Source organism: Rattus norvegicus, chromosome 7 (assembly GCF_021556685.1).
Source record: "Rattus norvegicus strain SHRSP/BbbUtx chromosome 7, alternate assembly SHRSP_T2T, whole genome shotgun sequence".
In the NCBI taxonomy this organism is placed as follows: Eukaryota; Metazoa; Chordata; class Mammalia; order Rodentia; family Muridae; genus Rattus; species Rattus norvegicus.
This window is the reverse complement of record NC_141540.1, coordinates 141,141,684-141,154,468: the sequence shown is the minus strand read 5'-3', so window position 1 is coordinate 141,154,468 and position 12,785 is coordinate 141,141,684. Positions and strand designations below refer to the sequence as shown.

Sequence of the window (12,785 nt, the reverse complement as noted above, 5' to 3'; positions counted from 1 at the left end):
GAGAGTAGAGAGTAGGTTCTTTCCTTTGACCATGTACATTCTGGGATTGAACATGGGTTGTCAGGCTTGGCAGCAAGCACCTTGGCCCACTGAGCCCTCTTGGTGGCCCATTTTTCTTTTTTTTTTTTTTTTTTTTTCTTTTTTTCAGAGCTGGGGACCGAACCCAGGGCCTTGCGCTTCCTAGGCAAGCGATCTACCACTGAGCTAAATCCCCAACCCCCCATTTTTCTTTTTAAGTAAAACCTATTTTGAATTTTTTAAAAACGTCTCTTTTGGGGTTGGGGATTTAGCTCAGTGGTAGAGTGCTTGCCTAGGAAGTGCAAGGCCCTAAGTTCGGTTCCCAGCTCCGAAAAAAAAGAAAAAAGAAAAGAAAAAAAAAAAGTCTTTCAAGTAAATTGCATATACTGAATATTCTTAAACAAGATATCAGCCCTCTTTAAACAAAAAAGATATCAGCCCTCATTATGGGAGCAGTCTGATTTAATCAGTCTTGGTGACAATTCTCGAAATTGATAAAGACTATGGAAGGGCTCATATCCCACAGCCCAAAGCTCACCTGGGCACTGCCTGCCTGATGGTTGCTGGTTCCTTGGGGCCCACATTCCTTTGTCTTGTGAGAACCACACTCAGGACCCAATCTCTTGTGTGCTAGGATTACTGGTGTCTAGCCTTACACAGAAAGACGCAGATGGCCCTCCCAGCTGTGCTGTGATCTGAAGCCCCGTGAGGGGTCAGAGGTGGGAATGCACTGTATGTGGAAGGAAGAGGCTGGATTGATGAGTGCTACCGGTGTCTGTTGGCTGACAGGGTCAGTTGTCTGCTGCAGTAAAATGCTGGGCCCTGGTGACCACTGAGGGAAGAAAGATGGTGTTAACAAGTGATGGTGTGCTTTATACCCCAGAAGTGGCATATGTCTCTAATCCCAGCACCTGTGAGCCAGAGGCAGGAGACTGAGTTTGAGGCCAGCCTGGCCTACAGAGTGAACCAGGACAGCCAGGGAGGAAACCCTGTCTTGAAAAACAAAAGAACAAAAAACAATAGAAAATAAGGTACAGGGTTGAGATAGGAGCGGTCCACTGGGCAAGAGGAGACAGATTACTTCATCAGGGAGGAGGGGGCGGAGGGCTCTCTCCCTTTCTCGGTAGGGTAAGTACTTTGGGAGTCATGGGATTAGGTATCAGTAAGGACATTCCCTTCCAATGTATCTGGAGCCAACCGAGACAAAGATGACATAAGAAGGTCCAGCATTTATAAGCTCAGCCTTTTTAGAGGTAGTGAGATGGCTCTACGAAGGCAGACACCTACCTGTTCCCAAGCCTAAAGGCCTGGCCGAGTCCCACCTTAGGGACCCACATAGTGGAAGAAGAGAACCAACTCTGGCAAGGTAGGTCACGCCCACGCCCTTGTTCCTGCAAATGAATAAATAAATGAATGTAAAAAATTAGTTCAGCCTTTTTGGTAAAGCCAAGTTGAGGGTGTGTTGCATGGCTGTGTCAGCTTCCTGACACCCTCCAGTCCAGCTGGTGGGAACACAGCACCTTCATGTGCCACCGGCACCCCAGAAGCATCACTTCCCATAGATAGAGCGCAGAGAATCCCATAGATAGGGCCTGACAGTTCCTCAACATTCTTGGGGACCCGGGGACAGGCTAGCCTGTGGGGCTGGCTTCTCCCAACTTCCAGGGGTTGGGGTGAGACTGGGAGTGGCTGTAGCTCTCCCTCTGGGGAATAGTGGCCTCCTTGAGAGGCCTGCGTGCTCTTCCAGAAAACTGAACCATGCATTGCAGCTATTAGATAGGCCTGAGAGTTCCAGACATTTATTTCCTATCCATTGCTGTGCTGGTTGGTTTGTTTTGAGACTGGGTCTCATGTACCCAGGATGACCTAACCCTGGCCTCAGAGTCGATCTCCCTGTCTGCATTCATGCTTCCATCTCCCAGATGTTGCCACTACAAAACTGGCCGCTCTCTGCTCAGCCCACGGACACTATTGAGGTGTTAGACATTTGGAGTGCGGGGCTGGAGAGATGGCTCAGCGGTTAAGAGCACCCGACTGCTCTTCCAGAGGTCATGAGTTCAAATCCCAGCAACCACGTGGTGGCTCACAGTCATCTGTAATGGGATCTGATGCCCTCTTCTGATGTCTGAAGACAGCGACAGTGCACTTATATAGAGTAAATAAATCTTTAAAAGAAAAAAAGATGGTAGAGCGCTTACCTAGGAAGCGCAAGGCCCTGGGTTCGGTCCCCAGCTCCGAAAAAAAGAACCAAAAAAAAAAAAAGAAAGAAAAAAAGATATTTGGGGTGATACTGAGGCAAAGTCTGGCTGATTGGCAGCCTGTTCATGCACAGTAAGGCAGATTGGCTGACTGGAGCTGACTGGAGCTGCTATCTGCTGTGCTTGCACAAGGACCCGCAGGAGTGGGATCCAGCACCCAGGAGAACCACGTGTGGTTCTGGTGCTGTATGGACCCCAGCACTGAGACAAATGCACACACCTAAGGCTGGTTGGGGCTCCCAGCTCCCAGCCTCCCCATCTTTCTGGCCTCCCCTTTCATGTTTCTGTGATTGTCTGCAATCCTGAACGCTGATTATTTTCAGCTGATCCAGTAGAGGGATCATTTCTTTCAGACATACCCTGACAAAGTGTTAGTTTTATCCTCCCTAATTTTCACCCTCTTTTCTCTTACAGAATCCTATTCTAAGAGCACAGATCGTCAGGTATCTACCATGGTGTTGGATCCTGAAGAAAAGATTCCAGACGGTAACTTATATCTCTGTGCCATTGTCTACATGGGGTTGGGCTTTAGGCAGTGACAGGCTGTCCCTCTTGCTGTCTGTCCTAAGAGGTCCAAGCAGAAGTCTTATCTGGTGGCAGGGTAGGAATGAAAAGGAATCTATACTCATAGAATTCTGCTTCCTGCCTTATTTCTAATTGCCACTGCGTCGTGATGAGCTGATTTGGTTGCAATAATGATTGCAAGGACCAGGCCGTTCCCAAACTCGGCAGTGACCTCTATCATGCTTACTGTGTCTGCCAGTGTCGCAGTGTGTGGGGCTGAAGCTGAGGCTCACAGGGTGGGTTCCCCATGCTCTGCTGAGCCCTTTCTGAATCTGAGTTCCCCTCTAGAGCCCCCTTCTTTCTGATTGGGGAAGATAATGTAGACCTGCTCCCTTGTCTGAGCTCTGATTTTTTGGGTTTGTTGAGGGATTTATGGGAAAGAGAAGAAAGCTTTGTTTTTTGGTTCAACCGAGCCTGTGATGCCTGCAGCTCAGTGGACTTTGTTGCTTCTGATAGATCAGCCTTTTCTGCTGGGCTGGCCTTCCCTCCTTGCATTTAAGATTAGCTGTGAAATGTAGGCCTTGGGGAAACACTGCTATCAGGCTTCTCTGAGCCCTGCTGTCACAAGGGTGCCAGCACCCGTGACTACTAGCCCTTCAGCCCTGAGTGTAGGCCTTAGTCAGGACTCTGTTCTTCCTGCTTGCAAGTGTCAGCTCGAGCCTGAACTCTGTCGGAGTTTTCCAGTTCTCTTTTGTTGTGTGGCATATCCAAGAATGATTCTTAGAGTGGGTCCTATCCACTCTGGGGTGGAGGCTGTCCTCGATGACGAGCTTAGTTTCTCTTAAAAACTAGATTGTAGGTTACAAGTGGGCCTCATGTGTCGATGCTGAGTCCTAGGTGTGAGTTGTTTTAAGTCAAAATCTTGTTAGGTTGTAGCCCAGGCTGACCTCAGACTTATGATCCTTTTGATTTAGTCTCTCAATCATGACAGCATTGTTAGAGAAAAGCGAAGTGATTCTGAAAGGTACCAAGTGGGCATAGAAGTGTAGAATAAGAAAAGTACTGTGACGTTTGTATTAAAACTGATCAGAGAGAACAAGAGTTGGGAGGGGTAGGGCAGGGTCTGACAGGAGATGAAGGGAGGCGTAAGCATGAGTGTGCCCAGTGCACTGTGTGGGAGTCTCAAGGGACTAATACAATGTTGTATCAAACTGACCTAAGACCGAGAGAGTGCTCCTGCCAACTTTTGAACTTTTTCTTTCCTTTGAGATAGGGTCTAGGTATAGCCCAGGCTGACCCTGAAATCTCAGTTTTCTTTCCATACCTCCTGCGTGACAGGATAACAGGCTTATACCACAGTCCACTTGTCCATCCGTTTTCAACCATGTGCACGTATCATCTTGTAAAAAATTAATTTATTGGGCTGGGGAACATAACTTAGTTACAGAGGTCTTGCTTAGCAAGCATGACGCCCTGGGCTTAGTCATCAGTGCTCCTTGGGGCCAGAAGTGAGAGAGGGTCACGGTCAGAGTCATCCTGGGCTTCAGGCCGGTCTTTCTTATTAGATCTGTCTTTAAGGAAATATATTATATATAGTTTCCATACTTACATCTATTTAAGGTGTTGGTTAATAAACTTAGGACACGCTGTTCTAAAACCAAGCTGCTCTCTTGTGCACCGAGCCGTAGGATGACTTAGCTTTGGGTCCAAGGTTGCGTCCATTAGGGTGGGGCTTGATTTCAGCATCACTGAGAGTAAGTATTCCTTAGTGGGTTTGCTATGTTGACTCAGATGGTGCTTCTGGGGACCATGGAGACTCGGCCAGCCTCGGTGCCATCAACCCTGCTTACAGCAACTCTTCCCTCCCACATTCCACCGGGGATTCTGAGGAGCCCTTCACCACCTACTTTGATGAGAAAATCCCCATTCCTGAGGAGGAGGTCAGTGACAGCCTGTGCAGAGGACCCTGTGTCTTGGGAAAAGCCTGCTCCCCTGGGGAAGGGGAAAATTCTGTTCACCACTCACGCTCAATAGCCGCAGGTCTCACTGTGAGACCAGAGTCAGCCAGACACTGACAGTTACTCTTTTTTTTGGCATCAGAATAATCAGCCAGGCATTATGGGAAGGCTTCAAACATGGATGCTGAGTGGCTTTTAGTGAACACTGTCTTAAAATTATGAAAGTATGGATTTTTTGTTTTTCTTTTTCAAATGTGATTCTGCTCTTGTGTGGGAAGTGGGTGGGCTCAAGGATGCCGTGTTACTTCGGCTTGGACCGAGTTTTGGAGAGCAGATAACAAGAACTGCCACTGAGAGAAGGGGCCGTCTTACTGGTAAAAGTGGCAGGTGTGGTCTCCCGCAGTGTCCACGCTGATCCTGTACGGCTGCTGTTGCTGCTTGACGTGTGATAATAGTAGAGATGTTAGAACGAGCGACACTCAGACAGCTTTCCCCTCTCTTTCACAGTACTCTTGTTTTAGTTTCCGTAAACTCTGGGCCTTCACAGGACCTGGTTTTCTTATGAGCATTGCCTACCTGGATCCAGGAAACATTGAATCTGATTTACAGTCTGGAGCAGTGGCTGGATTTAAGGTGAGCTCCAGTTTTACCTGGCTGAAAAGACAAATTTGCATTATTATTGTTACTGCCATTTTCGTGGTGCTGCAGATGGACTTGAACCTCGTGGACTATCTTAGGTGGGCTTGCAGGGCCCTCCCTGTCAGGGCCTTGCTGGGCTATCCCCGTCCTTCTGAGCACTCATTACGCTCTTACATCCCTTCTCTTGCTCTTCCTGAGCAGCCTCACGCTGTGCCTTCAGGGAGAGCTGACCCCTTGAAAAACACAGGTTTGAGCTGTGCATGACTACTCATGTGCACTTATGTGCAGGTTCTCTGTAGATTAGTGACACTGATGAAAACACTAAAAATGTAAGTTAGGTATGCCCTGAATGAATAAAGTATGTGCAGGTAATAATCTATTCTGTCCTATTCGTTTATTTAGTCATTTAGTTAGTTAGGTTTTTTTTGAGACAGGGTCTCTCTACATAGCCCACTCTAGAGACCAGGCTGGCTTCTGCTTTCCAAATACTGTAATAAAAGATGTGCACAAGCGTGCCTGGCTCAGATAATAATGTGTTTTATAGTTTATGACCCAAGGGCAAAGAGCTACCACAAGGCATGTGGTTCACTGTGCAGCTATCCTCCGTTGAGAGGAACAGGCAAATGCAGCGTATACATTAGTGTGTATACAAACATACACACAGATGTCAAAGGCTCGTGTGCGGTAACTCCTGAATCCAGAGTTAGCTGTAGAGTGCGCCACGGCCGCGTTGCCCGCTGAGCTCCAGCGTGGCTGCTTAGATGCTGGCTGGTTGTTTCTGTGTGAGCGGTTTTTCTCTCAGTAAGTGATATATTCATGTGGTTCATGGGTTGTCATGGAGCAGAGAGCTTGGTGTCTTCAACCTCCTGTCTTAGTTACTTTTCTAATCCTGTGACAAAATGCCATGACCAAGACAGCTTATAAAACAAAATAAAACAACTTAATTGGGCTTACCGTTTCAGAGGGTTACAGTCCGTGATGTTTGCAGCAGGAGCAGCTGAGAGCTCATCTTGAGCCCAGACAGGAAGGACACTGGAAATGGCCCTCAAGCCCTCCCCTGTGCACATCTCCCCAACAAGAGCACCCTTTCTGTTCCTTCCAGACAGTTCCACCTACCGTATCAGACACGCCATGGCTGTTCTTAGTTCAGCCAGCATGTCTCCCTCACTGTCCCCATGGGCACAGGTCTGCATTGGTAGTGACATCTGTGTGGCCTTTTGTTTATCTATGTAATTTCCTTAGGAGAGACACTGAGAGATGCACTTGCCTCATGGGTCATGTGTAGAAGCTGATACAGAGCTTGAGCCCATGTTGTTGACCTGGCTTTGTCCTCACTGAGCTGTCTCTCAGCTGCCTGATGAGCCTTGGCTGTTTCTCTCCTTAGTTGCTCTGGGTGCTCCTGCTGGCCACCATTGTGGGGCTGCTGCTCCAGCGTCTCGCAGCTCGACTGGGAGTGGTCACCGGCTTGCACCTTGCTGAAGTGTGTCACCGTCAGTATCCCAAGGTGAGCAGCGTGCGGTCCTGCTTGTCTGCTACCTTAGAGCAGTCTGTGTGTCTGGCATCATGTGCTGGCCTCGTCTGGATTGAGCTGTGGAGGGCTTGGGGTCAGTGTCCCTGAGACTGGAAGTGCTGAAGGAACCCTACCGCCATCTCTCACTCAACCCATCCCCTCTCCTACCCCATCTGTCTCTGTCAACCCATCTCCTCTCCTACCCCATCTGTCTCACTCAACCCATCTCCTCTCCTACCCCATCTGTCTCTGTCAACCCATCTCCTCTCCTACCCCATCTGTCTCTGTCAACCCATCTCCTCTCCTACCCCATCTGTCTCACTCAACCCATCCCCTCTCCTACCCCATCTGTCTCTGTCAACCATCTCCTCTCCTACCCCATCTGTCTCTGTCAACCATCTCCTCTCCTACCCCATCTGTCTCTGTCAACCCATCTCCTCTCCTACCCCATCTGTCTCACTCAACCCATCTCCTCTCCTACCCCATCTGTCTCACTCAACCCATCTCCTCTCCTACCCCATCTGTCTCTGTCAACCCATCTCCTCTCCTACCTCATCTGTCTCTGTCAACCATCTCCTCTCCTACCCCATCTGTCTCTGTCAACCCATCTCCTCTCCTACCCCATCTGTCTCTGTCAACCCATCTCCTCTCCTTCAGAGTCAGCGAGGGGCTCGATGTTTTGTTGTTTTGAGATAGACTCACGTAGACCAGGCTGGCTTTGAACCCTGCACTTAGCTCAGGATGACCTAGAACACCTAATGTCTGTCTCTGCCTCTTAAGAGTTACAAGCACACCAGTTTCCTTAGTAAATTCATCTACCGGTCACTCTTGTTTTTCTAAAATATATTTTCTTTTAATAAGGTATATGTTATAGGGGCTTTGGATTTGCTGAATTTTATTATCAATTTGCTCTATCCTAAAGCTTCCTTCTTAGTGCCTTATTACCACCTAAAATGTGAGTGACGATACTGGAAGGCCCTGGGGGGCGGGCGGTGCTGCAGACAAAGTCAGGCCTTAGGGTAGTTCTGTCTTAGATATGACTTGGGCCTCCCTTGAGTGTGCCCTAAATGTTTGTTTCTCACTGAGCATGGAGGTTTTGTGTTGTGATTTTTCTTTTCTATTCTCCTAGGCTGGTCAGTCTGTCAGTCATCAGTCAGTCAGTAAGTCAGTCTGTGTGTCTATCTGTCTGACTGACTGTCACGGTCTCTGTAGCTTAGGATGTTCTTGAACTCTTGAGCATCCTGCTGGAATTCCTGAGTGCTAGTGTTACAGGCATGGGCCACCATGTCATAAATATAAATTATTTTTACCAACTTTTAAGAAAATTATGCTGTTTTACAGTTCCCTTTAGTTTCTTCTTGTTTGTGCACATTAATAGGTATTTGCGACAGAAAACTTTTTTTATATTAAATGTCTACAGGTTTTCTAGCACCAGTAAACCAGCATTAAGTCAGTTTGTCTTTCACTCATCTGTTGGTCCAGACAGTTTCCTTGTTTGCTGTTTTCTGTCTATTCTGAATGTTTACTTTGAACACTTTTAAAAAGCTTTAGTTTTATTTTTAAGGTTGTATTATGTATTTGGGTGTGTGTATGTGAGTGTGAGTGTGACTGTCTACAGAGGCTTCAGAGGCTGGGGTGGGGTGGGTAGAGGCTGGAGCCCTGGCGGTGCTGGGAGCTGCCAGACTTGGGTGCTGGGAGCTGGTTCATCTCTAGTCTGCAGGAGCTGTGCTTTTACCTCAGAGCCATCTTTCTAAGCTCCTCACCTTGAATACTTTTGCATATATCTTTTTTACTTCTTGAATATTATTATTAAATTCAAGATGATAAAGTCTGTCCCATGTTTGTTTTTGTTTTGTAACCTTAGTTATGAGCAAGTTAGAGGTTTGAATTTCTCATTTCTCGCTCTCTCTTGACTCCCATTTTGAGCATATTTGTATATTTATTTTCCTCTGTAACTTTTTAGATTGTTTCTAAATAAGAGAGTAGTGAAAGTAATGAATAGAATGAATTCTAGTCTTCTCCTGAGAAGAATGAAGGAGAGCCAAGGGCGCTGGGCTGCCACGCTGACCTTGGCTCAGTCTCCACAGGAAGTGCTTTTCTACTCTGTAGCGCGCTGTGTAGGGCTGAGTTCTGGTACTTCTCCAGCCAGGGGGCTTCTGCGCGGCTGTCTATGGGTCTGTGACAAAATCTGAATTCCGAATGAAGGAAGTTCTTAAAATGAGTCATCAGAACCACTCTTTGTTTTGTAGGTCCCACGGATCATCCTGTGGCTAATGGTGGAGTTGGCAATCATTGGTTCTGATATGCAGGAAGTCATTGGCTCAGCCATCGCCATCAATCTCCTGTCTGCCGGAAGGTGGGAGTGGGACTTCCCTCCAGAACACTGTCAATCTCCTGTCTGCAGGAAGGAGGGGGTGGGGCTTCCCTCTAGAACACTGTCAATCACCTGTCTGCAGGAAGGAGGGGGTGGGGCTTCCCTCTAGAACACTGTCAATCTCCTGTCTGCAGGAAGGTGGGAGTGGGGCTTCCCTCCAGAACACTGTCAGTACTAAGCTGGGTTCCAAAGCCAGAGTGGAAATGAAAAGCCCCACATTTCAGTGTTCAAGATCCAACCAGTCTGCAGCCGCCTTATCTCCCAGCAGGCAGAGCCATGCATCTTCCATTCCCACGATGGGCTATATGCACTTCTATTTAAATAGAGTGTGTGGCATTTTGTGGCACAGTCACTGATTTGCAAGGCTGCTTATCCCACTGCACAGTGAGGTCCTTCTGCATACGACCCATGCTTTTCAGCGGTGGTCCCACACGTCTGACACAGAAAGCTCTCTGGAACAGGAGAGTTCAGTGGACGGGCTTCGCTGGTGCTGCATCTCAGCACCCATTGCCACTGTTGCTCCTCCATAGGACCTAGCTTTTCCGGGTGTTCGTGATTGGACAAGACTGAAGAAATCTTCCCTGGTCTTTCATCACTCTTCTTGTTTCTAATCTAGGGTTCCCCTGTATGGTGGAGTCCTCATCACCATCGCAGATACTTTTGTATTTCTCTTTTTGGACAAATATGGTAAGGACTGGAGCAGGTGGGTGAGTCCCAGCTGCTAGTTCCAGGCACACGGCTGTGGGGATGGCTGTGGGGACGGCTGACCTGTTGCTCACTGCTGCGTTCCCCTTCAGGCTTGCGGAAGCTGGAAGCATTTTTTGGCTTTCTCATCACTATCATGGCCCTCACATTTGGATATGAGGCAAGTGTTGCAGGCTGTTAGTTAATTATTTAAAACCAAGTTTTGTTCTGTCTTGTTTGTAATCTTTTACTATAAAACACTAATAGCAGAGCAGTTTAACTGTAGTGATATGCCGGGGCTGCTCTGGAAGGGATATAGTCTGTGGCAAGGGTTCTTGTGCAGGAAGGCCTGAAGAGATTTGGGCAGCAGGGTGGGGGGTGCGGTGGGGAGGTGGGGGTGGCTGAGTCGTCAAAAATGATTCCACAGCTGGGGTTGGGGATTTAGCTCAGTGGTCGAGCGCTTGCCTAGGAAGCGCAAGGCCCTGGGTTCGGTCCCCAGCTCCGAAAAAAAGAACCAAAAAAAAAAAAAAAAAAAAAAAAAAGATGTCTAGTCTGTGAGTCGATTTTTAGGTTGTCCCAAAAGAAACTCCATGTTGTCTTTCAAAAGAAATCCTGACCCAAGAGGAAGTTGGAGTGAGCAGTGCTCAGACAGCCCACTCCCTGCACACTCGTGTGCTCAGACAACCCACTCCCTGCACACTCGTGTGCTCAGACGGCCCACTCCCTGCACACTTGTGTGCTCAGACGGCCCACTCCCTGCACACTCGTGTGCTCAGACAGCCCACTCCCTGCACACTCGTGTGCTCAGACAGCCCACTCCCTGCACACTCGTGTGCTCGGGACAACATTCCCCACACTTGTGGGAGCCTTGCTGGTTTCCGGTGAACCAATGAAGAGAGCTTACAGAGCGGGTTCTAATGGACTAATGTCAGTGCAGATAACAACAGTGAGATCTTCAGCTGCTTCCTCACCTCAGAACACTGTGTTCTCTGCATATCTGGACTGTACTGTGAGATATTCAGAGTATACAGTCCTGAGTCCTCTGAGCCTGCCAACAAGCCCTGGTATTAGTAATCTTTGTGTAATTGTAACCAAAATACTGTGGAAGATGGCAGGAGGTAGAAAGGTCTATGTGGCTAGGGTCTCAGAGAGCTGGTTCTGGCCTGTAGTTCCCTGGGCAGGAGACGTGTGGGGGAGACTCTTTACCTCAGTGCAGACAGAAGGCAGGGCACGTTTACCCCCCTTGACCTACTTCTGGATGGGCTCCACCTGCCAACGTCTCCACCACCTCTCCAGATAGTACAACCAGATAGGGCCCGAGTCAGCCTTCTCTTCCTTTTCGTTCATGATGCTGGGGTCAAACTCAGGTCCTTGCGCATTCTGGGCAAGTATTTGCTGACTTCATGTTCTTCATCCTCCTGCGGTTGTTATAGAGGGTGGGAGGGGGTAAAAGACACCAGAGATTCTACCTGGTGCTCTCCCCCCGTTGCGTGCTGCAGTAAGGCTAATGGGCGTTGTGTTGCTGTGTAGTATGTTACAGTGAAACCCAGCCAAAGCCAAGTACTCAGGGGCATGTTCGTGCCATCCTGCTCAGGCTGCCACACCCCTCAGGTGGAGCAGGCGGTGGGCATCGTGGGAGCTGTGATCATGCCACACAACATGTACCTGCACTCCGCCTTAGTCAAGGTGAGCAACGCCTCTCTGTGGTACTCTGAGAGCTCTGAAGGAGCAGTCTTTCCAAGGCTGGCCTCTCAGCGTTTATCACCCAATTGATCAGAAAAAATGACCCACAAAATGCTGGGCTAGTTTTCTTCAGGAAAGCCTGGAGTCTTGAGGTTGGGAGAACGGAGGGCTTTACTAGCAAGTCAGGTGTTCCTGACTGAAATAGTTCAGAGACTTGATGATTAGCCCAGTAGCCTTAGGACCGAGGTTAGTCTGTGGCCCTTGCACAGCCTCTGGGAGCTCCAGAGTCCCCTGGGCGCTCTCTCCCTGATTTGGGGGTTGTGTAATGAATGTCAAAGGTCGTGCAGTCCTCGTGGCTTAGGGAGCTGAGGCCTCCCGCTCATCCTGTCAGCTGTTTGTCTGCTCAGTCTTTCAGCTGACTGCACACTTCTGAGCTGTTACAGAGAGACTCTGCACCTGGTGGGAAATGAGTGCCGTTGTTCTCTCTCTAGTCTAGACAAGTGAACCGGGCCAATAAGCAGGAAGTTCGAGAAGCCAATAAGTACTTCTTCATCGAGTCCTGCATTGCACTCTTTGTTTCCTTCATCATCAATGTCTTTGTCGTCTCCGTCTTTGCTGAAGCGTTTTTTGAGAAAACCAATGAGCAGGTGGTGAGTACCAGGGTCATGGGTGGTAAGCACCAGGGTCGTGGGTGGTGAGCGCCAGGGTGGACTGCATGCTGGGTGGGACAGACAAGAGCAATGACTTGGAACCCAAGGACATGGGTCTGAGGCTTAGGTGTCCCCACTCAGTTGTTGCCCTGCAGCCAGTCTGTGGTGTAGGGCCGGGGCGCCTGTTGGGGGTGGGGAGGAGCTGGTCTACTCTGTTCTCACCTTGGCATTTCTGTTCCTTTGTGTTAACTTCTGCTATCTGCTATCTCCTATCTGCTCATCCTGATGGTTGAGCTGAGTCCAGGTTAGAGGAAGTCCCCCAAAACGGCAGCACACATTGTACAGGACAAGACTGTGTCATTTTGAATTCTGTGTCCTCTTAATTCTTGCTGCCCATGTATTTTTTTTTTTTTTTTTTGGTTCTTTTTTTCGGAGCTGGGGATCGAACCCAGGGCCTTGCGCTTCCTAGGCAAGCGCTCTACCACTGAGCTAAATCCCCAACCCCGC

The 12,785-nt window shown here is 48.7% G+C and overlaps 1 protein-coding gene across 3 annotated transcripts in view; it reads left to right on the top strand.

The window, feature by feature from the left end:
- Slc11a2 (solute carrier family 11 member 2) overlaps nucleotides 1–12,785 on the top strand; it is a 36,880-nt gene that overhangs the window by 9,580 nt on the left and 14,515 nt on the right. For all 3 annotated transcript variants that reach the window (NM_001399169.1, XM_087555881.1, NM_013173.2), the window contains 9 exon segments: nucleotides 2,691–2,762; nucleotides 4,572–4,720; nucleotides 5,246–5,371; nucleotides 6,762–6,881; nucleotides 9,137–9,243; nucleotides 9,878–9,948; nucleotides 10,059–10,126; nucleotides 11,476–11,631; nucleotides 12,120–12,278. In NM_001399169.1, coding sequence (NP_001386098.1) covers nucleotides 2,729–2,762; nucleotides 4,572–4,720; nucleotides 5,246–5,371; nucleotides 6,762–6,881; nucleotides 9,137–9,243; nucleotides 9,878–9,948; nucleotides 10,059–10,126; nucleotides 11,476–11,631; nucleotides 12,120–12,278 — 990 coding nt within the window. In that variant the 5' untranslated portion in view covers nucleotides 2,691–2,728.